Source organism: Narcine bancroftii, chromosome 1, assembly GCF_036971445.1.
Source record: "Narcine bancroftii isolate sNarBan1 chromosome 1, sNarBan1.hap1, whole genome shotgun sequence".
Taxonomy (NCBI): Eukaryota; Metazoa; Chordata; class Chondrichthyes; order Torpediniformes; family Narcinidae; genus Narcine; species Narcine bancroftii.
In genome coordinates this window covers 30,572,973-30,592,303 of record NC_091469.1, presented here as the reverse complement: position 1 = coordinate 30,592,303, position 19,331 = coordinate 30,572,973, and the positions used below count along the sequence as shown (strand labels likewise).

At 39.0% G+C, this 19,331-nt stretch overlaps 1 protein-coding gene across 1 annotated transcript in view; it reads left to right on the top strand.

The window, feature by feature from the left end:
* grin3a (glutamate receptor, ionotropic, N-methyl-D-aspartate 3A) overlaps positions 1–19,331 on the top strand; it is a 170,104-nt gene that overhangs the window by 69,575 nt on the left and 81,198 nt on the right. The window contains exon 3 of the mRNA XM_069921265.1: positions 16,340–17,387. Coding sequence (XP_069777366.1) covers positions 16,340–17,387 — 1,048 coding nt within the window. The remainder of the gene's footprint in view (positions 1–16,339; positions 17,388–19,331) is intronic.

The following is a 19,331-nucleotide window of genomic DNA, read 5'->3' as shown; positions in this document are numbered from 1 at the left end:
AGATAAAAGAACTGCTCACTTTAAAAGTTTGTGCTGCTGATATTTGTGTTTATGTTTGTTTTTCATTTTAAATTGAAATGAATACTGTATTTCTGTGTATTGTTGCTAGATTGAACATCTTGAGGAAAGGGGATGTGGTGATTGGGAGTTGGTGATCTTCCTGATGACTAGTGGGAATCAGAGACTAATATTCCACCTCATGTTAGATGCAAAATGGATGCCCCAAGTCGTCGTGAGTTGTTGATAAAATATAATTAAGAACCCATGTTTCTTTATTGCAATACTGTAAAAGAAACATCACAGTTCTGATCTCCAAAGGGATTAATTGGATAGTTGTACTCATGAAAGGATGATAAACAAGTGATTTTCTATGAAAAAATAGTTACTGATAAATCCAGTTGTGAATTCAAGAATATTTAGCCAAAGAATGGTAAGAATTTGAAACCCAGTAGCAGCAGCAGGTAAAGTGTATTAGCGTGTGAAGGAAAAAAAAAATAAAGTATGTGCTGATGGATGAGAGGGGTGATGGGATGAGCATAATCAGAAAGGACATATTGAGCCAAATGGTTCATTTCTATGCTACAAATACTAACCCCAATGATCAGGAGCAGGCCAATCTTAAAAAAAACGAATACTTCTCTGTCATGGACATGCGTTGGTTCAAGCATCACTATCCTGTCTGAAGTTTTCAGGAAAATTGATTTTAGCATTGGGAATTTAAGAATAAATTGGAAGAATAAAATTGATTAAAATTGCTTTTGACCTTGACATGCACATCACAGCATTGATTTCAGATCAAAGGACAACCACTGATTCCAGAGCTGTGTGCATCAAGTGCCTTGGGGCATATTTGAGTATGTTAAAACACAATATTAATGCATCCTATTGTTGCAGGTAATCCCTTTAAATTGAAAACAGCTGTAAAAAAAATTTCTGTGTTTGTCTTCACATGCCATTATATTGCCTTCAGCATCCTACAAAGAAACTCTCCAACAAAGGAGTAAAGTTTTTTTGGCACAAAAGGACACAGGTCAGCTCTCAGTGCAAACCCTCTTTCTTCACACATACAATATTTAACTTGGGTTCTTAGCAGTCTGTGATCCAATCACTCTCTGTCAGGCTTGGAGGCCAATCTCAGGAATATTTACTTCAATAAACTTCAATAGTCTAGGGATCTCTGCTCTTCATGAAGATTCGTCTCTTACCTCAGTTGGTATTGATGCTGTCTTTGTACCCTTGGTTAGAACTTCAGAGTTGACCAGCTCATTGGGTTTGCTACCTGCTATCAAAGTTCCTCTGCTGAGCACCCCTTGGCTTTTTTTTTGGGGCATTAATCATATACCAACTATGGCCATTCAAAAAATTCTCTTGATTAACTAATTGGATGGAAAGCTTGAAGGGTCACTGCTATTCACTAGAAAGAATAATGAAGTTAGGGGGAACTGAATACAGCCATCCATGTGAGATCTGAGCAGGAACTGAAGACTCCATTCATCCTGCTTTGAGATGTTTTCTTCCCTTTGGTGATCAAAGGCTATGATTATGAATACTTATCTCTGCCACAGTGTCACCAACCTGAGATTACAGGTTTCGCACAACAAGTTTGTGGTTTGTATCTTCCACATTCAGTATGTCTGGCCTTACCATGATTTTCAGCAACTTATGCTAAGCAGTTTCTTACCAAAATATAAAAGCACAATGGCAGCCAACAAGACTGAAATTTACGATGGAGAGAAGAAAGAGATATTTTGGACAATGGACATTACTATTTGAAGAACTTTTCTCAGGATTAGCTTTGAAAAGTAGGAATAAGCTGATACAAAACTTTTTCACCATCAATCTCCAACAGAATGAAAAATAGGAAAGCTCTGAAACTGCCCGCAATATATTCTTTTTGGTGTAATAGATCTAATTGAGTTGATAAGCAGCGATAAACCAAATTCCTTAAGAGCAAAACAAATAGGCCCTTGATGTAATTCCTTACAGATTTCAGATTTATTGTCAGATTACATACATGACATCACATACAATCCTGAGAATCTATTTTTCCTGCAGGCAGGGCAGAGTTACCACTTATTAGTAGTGCAAAAAAATGTATTTGACATACAGATTTAAACAGATAAAAAAATTCAAACAGACTGGCTGCAATACCAAGAGAAAAAAACTTAAAAATTGCAAAAGTAAGAGTCCTTAAATGAGTCCCAGGTTGTGTTTGTTATTGAGGGGTCTGATGGTGGAGGGGTAGCAGCTGTTCCTAAACCTGGTGGTGTGATTCGTTTGGCATCTAGACCTCTTTCCTGATGGTACCAGCAAGAACAAAGCATGTGCAGGGTGATGCAGATCCTTAACGGCTACATTCCCGGTAGATGTTCTCAATGGTGGGGATGATTTTGTCTGTGATGTCCCAGTCTGTGTCCAATACCTTTTGCAAGACTTTCCACTTGTTTTGGTGTCCCCAGACCACGATGCAGCCGGTCACCACACATCTGTAAAAATTTGACTAGGTTTCCGATGTCATACTAAACCTCTGCAAACTCCTGAGGAAGTAGAGGTGCTGACGTGCTTTTTTTTCATGACTTACTAATGATAATGAGTTTATTGTCATATACATAGTACATTATACATGTGCACCAAAATTCTTACTTGCTGCAGGGATTGGTACTTTTTTTTTAAGTGACTACAATAATCTACATTATTGAATTAAAAAGATACAATAAATCCAAAAGATAAATAGATAATAAATATTCACAGTTGTACCAGTGCATAAAAAGTGACTTTGCAATAGTGCAGACAATCCTTTTGTAGTGTTAGAGGAGTCCATGATTAGGAGAGGTTGGAAGGAAACTGTTCTTGTGCTGGTCTTCATGTATCTGTACTCTGCCTGAAGGTAATATTGAGAAAAGGTTGTAACCAGGGTGATGGGGGTCATTTATGATGTTAACTGCCTTCTTGAGGTAGCACCTCGCACAGATGTATTCATTGGATGGGAGGACAGAGCCTGTGATGGATTTGGCTATGTTAATTGTCTTGTGAAGCCTTCTGCACTCCTGAGCATTCAGATTCCCAAACCGGGCTGTGATGCAACCAACCAGTAAAACCTTCAACAGTGCATCTGCAGAAGTTTGATAGAGTATTCAACAACATGCCAACTCTCCTCAGACTTCTTGGAAAGTAGGTGCATTGTAGTACCTTCTTCATGGTTGCTCAATCTGCTGGCTCCAGGAGAGGCCTATTGAAATATGGACTCTCAGGAATGTGAAGGTACTAACTCTCCCCACCTCAGATACATCAATGCCGGCAGGTGTGTAATCCCTCAGCCTCTCCTTTCCTAAAATCAACAAACTGCTCTTTGGTCTTGGTGATGTTGAGAGTAAGATTGTTGTTCTGGCACCACTCAACCAGAATATTGATCTCCATCCTGTGTTCTGAATGCTCATTTCCAGTTACTTGACCAACAACATTTGTATTATCAGCAGATATAGAGCTTGAGTTGGAGCTGAACTTAGCCAAGCAATCAAGAATGTTCAGAGAATGGATAGCTGACTAAATAGGCAGTCTTGGGATGTTCCTGTACTGATAGTCAGCATGGAGGAGGTGACCTTGCCAAGCCGCACAGATTGGGGTCGCCCGATGAGGAACTTGAAGAAAGGTTGAATGGACTAGACTGTAGAAGAACAAGAGGTGACTTGATTGAAATGTAATAGGTCCCGAGGAGTCTAGGCTATGTGGATGAGGAGACAGTGTTTACCCCTGTGGGAGAATTTAGAACAAGTGACTCCTTATTTACAAATAAGGAGTCACTTATTTAAGATCAATAAGATGATTTTTTTTCTTTTAGTTTTAGTCCACTTTTCTTTATATATTTTTTTAATTTTTTTACACTGTGAACCATATCAACCAAAATACATACAAACATTTCCCTCTTAAATATACACAGTGGCATTTTCTCCCCTTCCCCCCCCCCCACCTTCCCTTCCCCCTTCCCACCCCCCTCCAAAACCAATAAACAATCAACATATACAATACAATAAAACCATTAAACAATGTTATCACACAATGAAAAATAAACAAGAAAAATGTGTCATCTACTTTTACACACTGAAACAAGTCATTTTGTCTTCTTATCATTTTAGGGGGTGGAGGTCCGAGGTAACCCCTCTCTGTTATGTTCCATGCACGGTTCCCAAATTTGTTCAAATAATGTGTCTTTATTTTTTTAATTATATGTTATTTTTTCCAATGGAATACATTTATTCATTTCCATGTACCATTATTGTATTCTCAGGCTCTCTTCCGATTTCCAAGTTGACATTATACATTTTTTTTGCTACACCTAAGGCTATCATAATAAATCTTTTTTGCGCTTCATCCCGTTTGAGGCCTAATTCCTTACTTCTTATTTTACTTAGAAGAAAGATGTTTGGATTTTTTGGTATGTTGTTTTTTTGTGATTTTATTTAATACCTGGTTTAGATTTTCCCAAAACTTTCTCACTTTCTCACATGCCCAAATTGCATATACTGTTGTTCCCATTTCCTTCTTACAGCAAAAAACATCTATCTGATAATGTTGGATCCCATTTTTTTTAACTTTTGGGGCATGAAATATAACCTGTGTAACCAATTATACTGTATCATGCGTAACCTTGAGTTTATTATATTCCTCATAGTTCCAGAACATAACTTTTCCCATGTTTCATTTTTTATCTTTATGTTTAAATCTTTTTCCCACCTTTGTTTGGGTTTATAGCTTATTTCATCATATTCCTTCTCTTGCAGCTTGATGTACATGTTCGTTATAAATCTTTGAAATATCATTGTCTGTAATCACATATTCAAAGCTGCTTCCTTCTGGTAATCTCAGTCTGTTTCCCAATTTATCCTTTAAGTAGGCTTTCAGTTGATGGTATGCAAACATTGTACCATGAGTTATTCCATATTTGTACTTCATTTGTTCAAATATTAATAAATTATTTCCCAAAAAACAATTTTCTATTCTTTTAATTCTTTTTCTCTCCCATTCTCTAAAGGAAAGGTTATCTATTGTAAAAGGGATTAGCTGATTTTGCATCAATAATAATTTTGGTGTTTGGCAATTTGTTTTTTTTCCTTTCTAAGTGAATCTTCTTCCATATATTGAGTAAATGATGCAATACTGGTGAGCTTTTATATCGTACCAGCTTTTCATCCCACTTATAAAGTAGATGTTCTGGTACCTTCTACCCTATTTTATCTAGGTCTATCTTAGTCCAATCTGGTTTTTCCCTTGTCTGATAAAAATCTGATAAATACCTTAATTGTGCTGCTCTATAATATTTTTTAATATTTGGTAAATGCAAACCACCTTGGTTGTACCTCTCTGTTAATTTATCTGATGCTATTCTCGGTTTCCCCCCTTTCCATAAAAATTTCTTTATTATTCTCTTTGGTTCATTAAAGAATTTCTCTGTTAAGGGAATTGGTAACGATTGAAATAAGTATTGTATCCTTGGGAAGACATTCATTGTAATGCAATTTATCCTCCCTATCAATGTTAGCGATAATTCTTTCCAATGTTCTAAGCCTGCAATTTATTTATTAGTGACTGATAATTTAATTTGTACAAGTGGCTTAAATTATTATCTAACCTAATACCAAGGTATCGGATTGCTTGTGTTTGCCATTTAAATGGTGATTCTTTTTTTTAAATTGCATATAATCCGCATTACTCATTGGCATCACTTCACTTTTATTTGCGTTGATCTTGTACCCCGATATTTCTCCATATTCCTTGAATTTCTTATGCTGTTCTTTTATTGATATTTCTGGTTCTGTTAAGTATACTATGATGTCATCTGCAAATAAACTGATTTTATACACCTTCTCCTTTATTTTTATCCCTTTTATTTTATTTTCTCTTCATATCAGTTCTGCCAATGGTTTTATTGCTAAAGCAAACAGTGAGGGAGATAATGGACACCCCTGCCTAGTTGACCTACTTAATTTAAATTGGTTCGATACATATCCATTTACTGTTACCTTCGCCAATGGTCCATTATATAATGCTTTAATCTAATTTATATATTTTTCTGGTAGGTTGAACCTCTGTAATACTTTGAATAAATAATTCCATTCTACCGTCAAAGGTTTTTTCTGCATCTAAAACAACAGCCACTGTTGGCTTCTTATTTCCTTGAACTGCATGAATTAGATTAATAAATTTACAGACATTATCCGCTGTTCGTCTTTTCTTAATAAATCCAGTTGGATCTTGTTTTATTATTTTTGGTACACAGTCGGTCAATCTGTTTGCTAATAATTTAGCTATTATCTTATAATCTGAATTAAGTAGAGATATTGGTCTTAGTGGATCCTTCCCCATCTTTGGTATTACTGTAATTATTGCTGTCTTAGATGAATCTGGCAAGTTTTGTGTTTCTTCTATCAGGGTCATTACTTCCAGGAGAGGAGGAATTAATAACTCTTTAAATGTTTTATAGAATTCTATTGGGAATCCATCCTCTTCAGGTGTTTTATTGTTCGGCAGCTTTTTTAATATATCCTTTAATTCCTCTATTTCAAATGGTTTTATCAGCTTGTTTTCTTCCTCTTCTCGCAATTTCGGCAGTTCAATTTTAGCTAAAAACTCTTCTATCATCTTTCCCCTCGTTCTCAGTTTGGTATAATTGTTCATAAATTCCTTAAAGTTCTCATTAATCTCCATTGGATTATATGTAATTTGTTTGTCCTTTTTCCTTGATGCCAATACAGTTCTTTTAGCTTGTTCTGTTTTAAGTTGCCAGGCTAATATTTTGTGTGTTTTTTTCTCCTAGTTCATAATACTTTTGCTTTATTTTCATTATGTTCTTCTCCACCTTATACATTGTAATGTTTCATATGTTTTTTGTCCACCAATTCTCTTCTTTTTGTTATATCATCCCTTGTTGCTACTTCCTTTTCTGTACTTACTATCTCCCTTTCCAACTGTTCTATTTCCCGATTGTAATCCTTTTTCATCTTAGTTACATAACTTATTATCTGCCCTCTAATGAAAGCATTCATTGCATCCCATAATATAAATATGTCTTTCATTGATTCTGTATTTATTTCAAAGTACATTTTAAGTTGGCATTCAATAAACTCTCTAAATTCCTGCCTTTTAAGTAGCATGGAGTTTAACCTCCATCTATATGTTCTTGGTGGGATGTCCTCCAGTTCTGTTGCTAATAACAGGGGTGAATGATCAGATAGTAGTCTAGCTTTATATTCAGTTTTTCTAACTCTCCCTTGAATATGGGCTGACAACAAAAACATATCAATCCTTGAATATGTTTTATGCCTACTTAAATAATATGAGTATTCCTTCTCTTTTGGGTGCTGCCTCCTCCATAAGTTTCATTTCCTGCATTGATTTAACCATAAATTTGGGTACTTTATTCTTTTTGCTAGTCTTTTGTCCAGTTTTATCCAACATTGGATCCAAATTAAGGTTAAAATCCCCTCCTATCAATATATTCTCTTGTGTATCGACAACCTTCAAAAAACGTTTTGCATAAACTTTTGATCCTCTTCATTAGGTGCATATATATTGATCAAATTCCAAAATTCTGAATATATCTGACACTTTATCATTACATACCTCCCTGCTGGATCTATTATTTCCTCCTCTATTTTGATTGGTACATTTTTATTAATTAATATAGCTACACCTCTAGCTTTTGAATTATATGATGTGGCTGCTACGTGTCCTATCCAGTCTCTCCTTAATTTATTATGTTCCACTTCAGACAGAGCATTTCCTGCACAAATGCTATGTCTATTTTTTCCTTTTTTCAGTAAATTTAATAGCCTCTTCCATTTAATTTTCTTGTATATTCCATTAATATTTATAGTCATATAATTCAACATTGCCATCTCATACCCTGTTTGCACCTCATTTCTACTTCCTCACCACCACCATCCTCCTTTTCCCCATTTTCATCTCTCAATTTTCCCTTTTTAAACTCAATGTATGACAACACATTTAAAACAAAAAATGCTTCAACAACTCCCACATCCAATATTTTTGACCCTTGTATTCCAATGGTTTATTGTCTTCTCTAATTTTATTCCTTGTCCACTCCAGTATATTTTCTCTTGTCGTATATCTCAAAAATTGTACTAAAACAGATCTTGGTTTTTGATGTGTCTCTGGTTTTGGAGCTAGTGTTCTCTGTGCCCTTTCTATTTCCATTCCTTCCTGTATTTCTGGCATTCCCAGGACCTTTGGGATCCATTCTTTTATAAATTCCTTTATATCTGTGCCTTCTTCATCTTCCTTTAGGCCCACTATCTTTATGTTGTTTCGCTTACTATCTTCTTTTTCTTTGGCTTGGCTTCGCGGACGAAGATTTATGGAGGGGGTAAAAAGTCCACATCAGCTGCAGGCTCGTTTGTGGCTGACAAGTCCGATGCGGGACAGGCAGACACGATTGCAGCGGTTGCAAGGGAAAATTGGTTGGTTGGGGTTGGGTGTTGGGTTTTTCCTCCTTTGCCTTTTGTCAGTGAGGTGGGCTCTGCGGTCTTCTTCAAAGGAGGTTGCTGCCCGCCAAACTGTGAGGCACCAAGATGCACGGTTTGAGGCGTTATCAGCCCACTGGTGGTGGTCAATGTGGCAGGCACCAAGAGATTTCTTTAGGCAGTCCTTGTACCTTTTCTTTGGTGCACCTCTGTCACGGTGGCCAGTGGAGAGCTCGCCATATAACACGATCTTGGGAAGGCGATGGTCCTCCATTCTGGAGACGTGACCCATCCAGCGCAGCTGGATCTTCAGCAGCGTGGACTCGATGCTGTCGACCTCTGCCATCTCGAGTACTTCGACGTTAGGGGTGTAAGCGCTCCAATGGATGTTGAGGATGGAGAGGAGACAACGCTGGTGGAAGCGTTCTAGGAGCCGTAGGTGGTGCCGGTAGAGGACCCATGATTCGGAGCCGAACAGGAGTGTGGGTATGACAACGGCTCTGTATACGCTTATCTTTGTGAGGTTTTTCAGTTGGTTGTTTTTCCAGACTCTTTTGTGTAGTCTTCCAAAGGCGCTATTTGCCTTGGCGAGTCTGTTGTCTATCTCATTGTCGATCCTTGCATCTGATGAAATGGTGCAGCCGAGATAGGTAAACTGGTTGACCGTTTTGAGTTTTGTGTGCCCGATGGAGATGTGGGGGGGCTGGTAGTCATGGTGGGGAGCTGGCTGATGGAGGACCTCAGTTTTCTTCAGGCTGACTTCCAGGCCAAACATTTTGGCAGTTTCCGCAAAGCAGGACGTCAAGCGCTGAAGAGCTGGCTCTGAATGGGCAACTAAAGCGGCACCATCTGCAAAGAGTAGTTCACGGACAAGTTTCTCTTGTGTCTTGGTGTGAGCTTGCAGGCGCATCAGATTGAAGAGCGGTACCGGATGTAAACAGCGTCTTCATTGTTGGGGTCTTTCATGGCTTGGTTCAGCATCATGCTGAAGAAGATTGAAAAGAGGGTTGGTGCGAGAACACAGCCTTGCTTCACGCCATTGTTAATGGAGAAGGGTTCAGAGAGCTCATTGCTGTATCTGACCCGACCTTGTTGGTTTTCGTGCAGTTGGATAATCATGTTGAGGAACTTTGGGGGACATCCGATGCGCTCTAGTATTTGCCAAAGCCCTTTCCTGCTCATGGTGTCGAAGGCTTTGGTGAGGTCAACAAAGGTGATGTAGAGTCCTTTGTTTTGTTCTCTGCACTTTTCTTGGAGCTGTCTGAGGGCAAAGACCATGTCAGTGGTTCCTCTGTTTGCGCGAAAGCCGCACTGTGATTCTGGGAGAATATTCTCGGCGACACTAGGTGACACTAGGTATTATTCTATTTAGTAGAATCGCTAGGATTTTGCGAAGATTTTGCCTGCAATGGAGAGCAACGTGATTCCCCTGTAGTTTGAGCAGTCTGATTTCTCGCCTTTGTTTTTGTACAGGGTGATGATGGTGGCATCACGAAGATCCTGAGGCAGTTTACCTTGGTCCCAACAAAGCTTGAAAAACTCATGCAGTTTGGCATGCAGAGTTTTGCCGCCAGCCTTCCAGACTTCTGGGGGGATTCCATCCATACCTGCTGCTTTGCCACTTTTCAGTTGTTCGATTGCCTTATATGTCTCATCCAGGGTGGGAACCTCATCCAGCTCTAGCCTTAGGGGCTGTTGAGGGAGCTGGAGCAGGGCGGAATCTTGGACTGAGCGGTTGGCACTGAAAAGAGATTGGAAGTGTTCTGACCATCGGTTGAGGATGGAGATCTTGCCGTCTGAGCTGCGCAGCGGGCTTTGGACTTGGGGTGAGGGGCCGTACACAGCCTTTAGAGCCTCGTAGAAACCCCTGAAGTCGCCAATGTCCGCGCTGAGCTGTGTTCGTTTGGCGAGGCTAGTCCACCACTCATTTTGGATCTCCCGGAGTTTGCGCTGAAGATGGCTGCATGCGCGACGGAAGGCTTGTTTCTTCTCTGGACTGGACGGCTTTGTAAGGTGAGCCTGGTGGGCAGCTCTACTGCTGCCCAACTATAGTAGTTGTTTCGCCTACTATAGTTTTCCATTATATCCATCTTCTGAGCTAACAACTCTTGTGGCTCTTTAACTTTTTTATCGCTTTCTTCCAATTTTCTTCTTAAGTCATTCACTTCCATTTCTTCAGCCGTTTCTCATTCTTCCACATTTTCTAATCTTTTCCCTATTTCTGTCATGACCAGATCTATTCTACTCACTTTTTCTTCTGTACTTTTCATCTTTCTTTTCATTTCACTAAATTCTAATGTCAACCATTCTTTTAATGCTCTCATTTGTTCTTGAAAAAAAACTTTATCTATATTCTGTCCATCTATTTTACCTTCTATTTCTCTGTGCAGATCTTGGTCTTCTTCTTCCTCTTCTTCTGTGTCTGCACCTGTGTCTGTGTCTTCTTCTCTTCCTTGTATCTGCGTCTCTTCTGACTTTCCTGATGAGTTGCTTGTCTCACTTTGCAGGGCGTCTTCTTGCTTGGCTTCTTGTTGTTGGTCCTCTTCTTCTGGGCTACTCATCTGTTGGGCCTCCTTTTGCTGCTCTTCTTTCCTTGTACTCCCTTTCCTGTCACTTTCCTCTTCTTCCAGCTGAGAGTCCTGGTGTCGGGCATCCCTCAGCTGGTCTTGGTGTGTTTGCCCGCTCCTCGGTTGAGCCCCCCTCCCATCAGTGTTCTCCTTCTCCTTAGTAAGCGCACTTTTGTTAGGCTCAGAGAGCCATTTTCGCAGTCCAGTGGTCGGGGAGTCGTGACTCAGCAGAGTTGTCACCAACCTCGGAGAACAGGCTCTCTTCTCCATGACTGCTCCCTGTTTCTTCATGCAGGTAAGGCCTTCTCCTTTCTCTTCTGGCGTCTTTTCTCCTTCTTTTTTCCCCGTTGTTTTTACTTTTACCTTCTTGGGTGCCATTTTCTTTCTTTTCTCTACAACTTTATCTTTTATTTGTTATGTTTTGTATTTCTTGAACTTTGTATTTTCTTCACTTTATTTCTTCTTTTCTGGAGAGGGCTGGTATTCCCCGACCGGCCACTACTCCTTCACGTGACTCCTCCCCATTTTATTCCATCTTCAGTCTTTGGAACTCTTCCTGAAAAGCTTATGGTATCTGTATATTTTAGGGATGAGGTTTATGAATTCTGGAAAATGAAATAGGTAAAAGATTATTGTGGGTTGTCAGGAATATGGATTAAGGATACAATCTATTACTTGCCTGTACCCTATAACCTCTACTATTACTTGCCTGTTCCCCATAACCACTACTATTACCTACCTGTACCCCATAACTCTACTGTTACCTGCCTGTTCCCCATAACTCTACTATTACCTGCCTGTATCCTATAACCTCTACTATTACCTACCTGTACCCCATAACTCTACTGTTACCTGCCTGTTCCCCATAACTCTACTATTACCTGCCTGTACCCCATAACTCTACTATTACCTGCCTGTACCCCATAACCTCTACTGTTACCTACCCGTACACCATAACTCTACTATTACCCACCTGTACCCCATAACTCTACTATTACCTGCCTGTTCCCCATAACTCTACTATTACCTGCCTGTACCCCATAACTCTATTACCTGCCTGTTCCCCATAATTCTACTATTACCTACATATCTCTACTATTACCTGCCTGTACCCTATAACCTCTACTATTACCTGCCTGTTCTCAATAACTTCTACTAATACCCACCTGGTTCCCATAATCCCTACCACTGAAATAATTCCCTGACTATTCAAACTGGAAGTTGAGCTGCTCCTGTTTTATTTATCAATATCTGTTCACACCAATAGCTTTTCTCTCATTTATATTTCTCTGCTTCTTCTTTAGCCTCACAAATGCAAGAAATGGAATGTTTATTCACCCCTCTAGCTGCTAGTATTGATTTTTGTAAATAAAATGCAGATGTAAATAAGAGTTCGATTTTATAGGAAAAATAATGGTGAGGATCAACTATGTTCCTCTTGTGTCAGCAGATATCAACCTCCCGCATATACCTACCACAATTACAGACAGGAGTCAGGAAACTGATCACTGAGTTTCCCTGATACTGCGAGGTTTAATACTAAAGACAGTCAGCTGTCTGATATTGCAGTACTTTCCTGTCGGATTCCTACAGAACATGCTGGGGGAAAAAAAATCTGGCACCATGTGTTCAATCATGATGCGACTTAATTACTGCTAATCAATCTCTCTAGCACTGGAAAATTGCTTTCATTTGTGTGAACTCTCATTCCAGCAGGTAGACGTATAAGTGAGAGTAGCTTCTGATCATTTGCCACCGACACAAAGTCCAGGTCATTTGGTTCCCTTCAAAAATTAAAGGTTGTTTTTCCACAGAAGTAAAATTTAAAACAACCTTTTTCATCCTCTTTTCTTTAAATCAAATCCAATTTTTCCCCTTTTCCCTCAGCTTCATCCTACCTAAAACATGGTAGAATGTGGATCAGAAGTCAAAACCAATGCGAGACGCAAACACTAATAATTTATGACTTTCAGCCAACATTCAAGATCTATTTTTATTGGAATAATGATCATAGCTTAATTTGTTTATTTCTTCATTGGACCAGTTGAACTTTGTTTGACTTGTTTTGTCCAACAGATTATGGTTTACATTGAGCACAATTGAACATCTATTAATATGTTAAATATGTTAAATTTCAGTATCTCTGTAATGCATTTCAGAGATAATCTGAAAAATTTATTGTGTCAGAATGTAATCTAAGATTGCTTTGTAATATTACATGTCTAAAAATGTAAGTAATATTTAAACCATTAAGAACATGGGATAGAAAGAATTATAGAGCTGTGAGAAGCAACAACCAATTTCAATATTCTTCTGCCTAAGATAAAATTCTGCATTCAGCATGAAGAATTGCCAATACCAATATAAGGTGCAGTAAAAAGGAAATTTCACAGGGAACAGGGAGAGAGAGAGAAGCAAAAGGATTACCTCATGTCTCTGAAATAACAGTTTGTCAAGTTGTTGTCATTTAGAGTCTGAGCCATGTTCAAAAATAAAAAATGTACCTGAGTCCTTGGAACAATTTGAGTGATGTAATGATCAATGATTTTCATTATTATTCCATTCCCAAAGCTCTCCATCTACATGAGTAAATGTTTCTGCAAGTTTCAGAATCCAGTCACTTAATCAATGTTCGTAATCTGTTACTGTCTGTTTGAAGGTCTGTCAAAGAAATCCATGATTTTTATGCACCAATAATCTCAGCACTATTCCCTACTGTTGACACCAGAAAGTGAAAAGAAGCAATTGGAAATATGGACGTAGCGTTATAATTGATAATAACCTTGGATGATGTATTCAAAACAGTACCACTGATTATAATCTGACCAGAATATTGAAAATACACTTTCATGGAACGATACACAATGAAGAATCGCATTATGTCTATTATGGCTCATGGAAGCACTCTAGTAAAATCCAACACTATTCAAATAATTTTTCAGGGTCTGGGCATTCTTGGTGAGGCCAGTATATTTAATTTTTTTGAAAATTTAGACATAAATTTGGTAACAGGCCCTTTTGACCCATGATCAATTAGACCCAATAACTGCAGATACATTGTGAACAGTGGGAGGAAATTGGAGCTTCCAGGAAATACCCACACAGACACAGGGAGAACGTACAAACTCCTTACAGACAACGCGGAATTCAAACCCCGGTCCCAATTTCTGGTGCTGAAACAGCGTTGCACAAAGCTAACCATGCCTCCCTCATGATATTGCCCATCCCGGATTCCCTCTGAGAAGGCAGTAGTAATCCATCTTCTAGCTCTTCTGATAGCGTACTCCCACAGTGGTATTGGGTGGGGAGTTTCAGATTTAGGCTCAGTGACAGTGATTTATTTATTCCATGTCAGAATGGTGTATGTGATGAAGGTGAACCTGCAGGTGGTGGTGATGCTCCCTTGTGCCTGCAATGGCACAGCAATTCTTATCATTTAGAGGCATTATACCTGTTCCCTTTTGAAAGGCACTGTCAGGTCTCTTCCCTTCTCGTTGCCTAGCACATCAAAACAGTTCACAGCTTGAAATCAATTATACTTTATCTTCCCTGCAGTTCTATTGCAAGTCACCATAAACCTGTATTCCTCATTACTAGCCCTTCTGCAGAGCAAAGCTATTTCTCCTTTTTATTCCTATCATAATATCAAAGATTTTGAACAGATTTATAATATTGTCAGTCTTGTTAGGAAGCCGAAGCCTTCATACTATTTTAATGAAGCTGTTTTGAATCTAAAGCCATTCTAAGTTCAAGTACAAGTTTATTATCATCTGATTGGACATTTACAACCCAATGAAACAGTGTCTCTCCACACCACGGTGCACACACAAAAACGTACAAATCAAAGTACATAATGATCACATAAATAATAAATATATTTATATTTGGGATGAGTTACATGGTTACAGGATACTGTTCAACAATCTCCAGCCCGTAGGAACAAACATTTCCCCAGCCTGACAGTACTGACTTTGATATTCCTGTACTTCCTTCTTGATAGTAGTGAATTATAAGTACTGTGCACTGGATGGAAAGGATCTTCTATAATCTCTTAGTCCTATTTAGACAATACTCCCAGTAAATGTCATCTGTAGAGAAAAGGGAGACATAGTGATCCTCTCTGCTGTTTTAATGATCTGTACAGAATTCCAGTCTGATACTTTGCAGTGAGACAGGACACTTTCAATTGTACTCCTGTTAAAGGTTGTCATAAGAGGGGGCTGGTAATTTTGCCCTCCTCAGGCTTTCCTGACTAATGAGGAGTTGTTGTAAGTCCAGGATACATCAACCCTTATACACTTGCCAAGGAATTTCATGCTTTCCACTCTCTCCATGACAGAACTGTTGATATGCAATGGATACTGGTCGACCTTGGTCATCCTGAAGTCCAAAGACATCTCCTTTGTGTTGCCACGTTATATCATCTGCAAATTTGATGATTCTATTAAAACTGAATCTGTCAGTGCAGTCGTAAGACAGTAACCTTGAGGTGCACCAGTACTCAGCGTGATGGGAGCATGGGGGCATGATATTGTCATTTTATCAAGAAGTCCAGAATTCAGTTGCAGAGAGGGGTGTGGAGTCCCAGCGAGGACAGCTGCTCAACCAAACTCTGATATGATTATTATCCCCTAACCTTATTAACTATCTTTATGTTTAGCTTTCACATTTCCACTACATGGCTGAATGTCATTCTTAATTCATGTTAACTGCATTCTGTGGTTTCTCATTGGAGGGTTGCATTGAGTCAGTAAAGGAACAATACTTCAATTACGCTTTGACCTTGGATGGTGTAGCCAAATTGCAATATTAATAGGGGGCTTTTATTCATGTAAGGCAGGGTGAGATAATTTTGCCTTCCAATTGTGCTTTCTCTGAGTGGAATCAATGTACTATATTGAAATTTAGAATTAAGCACAGGGAACAGCACCTTTCAAGAAGGAAGCAGAATGTGGCAGGAGGAGGAATGGAAGCAGACTGATGGTTATACCTCCTAACTTCACTTCCTCTAGCTCCCACCATTCTTCTGATGAATAGTTACTTGGTGTAATTATTGTATATCTATAATATAAGAAAATGTGTTCATAGTATCATTTTATTTGGGTGTTTTCATCACTCTCGGGGCAAAGTTTACATGAAAACCTTCAAGAAAGTTATTGGCAGCTGACATTACTAACTCAGCATTAGTTATTACAGGGGTCACTTTGCTTTATTTTGTGATTAGATTCATAATGTTTTGCAGTCATATTTTCAAAAGGAGAAACTAAACCAAATATTATTTCTTCCTACCCTCAGATTTTTAGCAAACACAAGCTTCGATGGTGTAACAGGTTATATTAGAGTAACAGATCCATCTGTTATCACTTCAGACAGTCATTACTACATCTGGAACCTACAGCTTGATCCAGTTGGCAAGCCCATGTGGACTCGTCTTGGGAGATGGCATGAAGGGAAGGTTGTCATGGACCATGGGATTTGGCCTAACAAGCTGCAGAAGCAAAAGAACGGCAGTGGCCACCCATCTCGTTTGCACTTGAGAGTGGTGACCCTCATTGAGCATCCTTTTGTGTTCACTCGGAGTGTAGATGATGATGGCCATTGTCCTGCTGGCCAACTCTGCCTGGATGCCCTCACAAATGACAGTGCTGCCATCCAGAGCCTCTTTGAGAAGTTAAAGTCAGGTAATGATTCTGTGCCTCTGGAGTATAAGAAGTGCTGCTACGGTTACTGCATTGACCTCCTCGAGAAATTGGCAGAGGATATGAATTTTGACTTTGACCTATACATTGTTGGCGATGGGAAGTATGGTGGCTGGAAGAATGGCCGTTGGACAGGCCTGGTTGGCGATTTGCTTAGCAGCGCAGCGCACTTGGCTGTGACCTCCTTCAGCATCAATTCGGCCAGAAGCAAAGTGATCGACTTCACCAGCCCCTTCTTCTCCACCAGTCTGGGCATCCTGGTGCGAGCAAGAGACACAGCTGCCCCCATTGGAGCTTTCATGTGGCCACTGCACTGGTCCATGTGGGTGGGGATCTTCATTGCTCTCCATATCACTGCATTGTTCCTCACACTCTACGAATGGAAGAGTCCTTTCGGAATGACTCCCAAAGGGAGGAATAGAAATAAGGTCTTCTCCTTCTCTTCAGCCCTCAATGTCTGCTATGCCATTTTATTTGGCAGGACAGCAGCTATCAAAACCCCCAAGTGTTGGACAGGAAGGTTTCTCATGAACCTATGGGCTATATTCTGCTTGTTCTGTTTATCGACATACACAGCTAATCTTGCTGCTGTAATGGTGGGGGAAAAAACTTATGAAGAGCTTTCGGGAATTCATGACCCTAAGGTAAGACAACTATTGTTTTCCAATTGTTGGCTGTGGCTCAGTAGGTGGCACTCTTGCCCCTAGGTTTATTGGTTGGGGTTTCAGAGCCATTCTAGAATCATTTCTGACTCCAGATTTGTGGAGGTGTTGTATTTTGGATGTTATCTGAAGGAAAACACCCTTATTTAGATAGAGAAGATCCCGCTGACATCATATCAGGTGCATTATCTTTGGTGTTCAGACTAATATTTACCCTTCCACCAACAGATTAGCTGATCATTATTAATCATAGGAGCTTGCAGTGTGCAATTTGGGTGCCTTTTCTCACACATCACATGGCTACATTTCAAAAATAATTCACTGGCTGTAAGAAGCATTGAATGTCGAAAAATAGAAGTAGAATTTTTTTTTTCTCTTCTATTAAGTGGAATGCATAAACAAAGATAATCTTTTGATTTTAATTAGAATGCCTACATTTGAAAATTCTCATCCTGTATTTTCACACCCTTCCACAATCTTTTCTCCTTCTTTCTGCTCTTGCACCACAATCCTCTTGTGAAACATTATCCAAACTCCTCCAGCTTTGGTCTCTTGATCTTCACTGAATGCAAGTGCTCTGCAATGGCAACTGTGCCTTTAGTTCGCAAGTTTTAGCCTCCTTAACCTCTCTGCCTCAATTCGTCCTTTCATCTGCTTCTGTTTGATAAACGTTTGATTATCTATCCTAACGAGGCTCAATTTAATTTCTGTTCAACAATGTTCCTGTAAACAATAAGGCAATGCTTTTACCACAATAATAAGTGGAACAAAGTTGAAATTGTTAAATATTGAGGATTGACTTCAAATACATGCAATCTCTATGTAGCTGTCTCAAGTTATTGAATTGATCCATATGTCCCTAATTGGGACCAGGGTGATGGGGATCTTTTTTACAGTGTTGGCAGTAGAATATTTATCAGAAGTGTCCATGGTGGTGGGAGGGTGGGGGGGTGGGGTGGTAGTAAAGATTGGTATGTTGTCTGACTCTCAAAGGAAAGGAGGACCAGTGTACCTTAACAGTTAAATTAGCAGGAAGGCCAAGATTCTTTAAAGCAATCAATGTCCTGGAAATTCAAAGAGAATGTGATATTGTGAGAAATTACAATAACATGATATTCAAACATAAAAAGTGCATTTCCCTGATAGAAATAGGGCCAGAAGCATTTAAGCAACAGCATGCTGAGACCTTTATTCCAAATACAAAGCGGAGATATCCTTGTTGGAAAGTTGTTAAAAAGAGCAGAACCTTTAAATTCGGGACAAAGAGCCAGAAGCAGAGGGAGACAATTAATGAGGACATCATTTCAATTTAAAACACTATCCTCATTGCAATTATGAAACTTTTTTAGATTCTCCCTTGTGAACTATTAGATGAACAAATTCAATTGATGCTTTCATCCATCCAAAATCTGATATTCAAAATGGCAAATGGAGTGGATGGGGGGGTTAGATCTTCATAATCCATTTTTTCTTTTTCCTTTCCTTTTTTTTACTATTCACTCTATGTTTAGATTGGAATATGAGTCCATGTATTATTATTTCTATATAACCATATACCATTTACGGTGTTGGCCCATCGAGTCCACACCAGTTCACTGATTTTGTGCACCCTCTATAGTTTCAAGAATAGTTCTCTTCCAACAACTACCAGGCTCTTGAACCTCTCCAGACTGCCCTAACCCTATCCTTGAACTACTTCAGGATCTTCAAAACATTCATCTGCACCATTGAAACATTTTTTGCACTAACTGCCACTATGAATATTTATTTATCCTCTGATATTAAGTACCTCTTTGATATGCTATCAATCCAAATGTACATTATATTTAATTTATATGGACTTATAATGTATGGTTGTATGATAAAACTCAATAAAAATAATTTTAAAAGAAAATCTGCAGATAGAATTACCGTGTTGATGAAAAT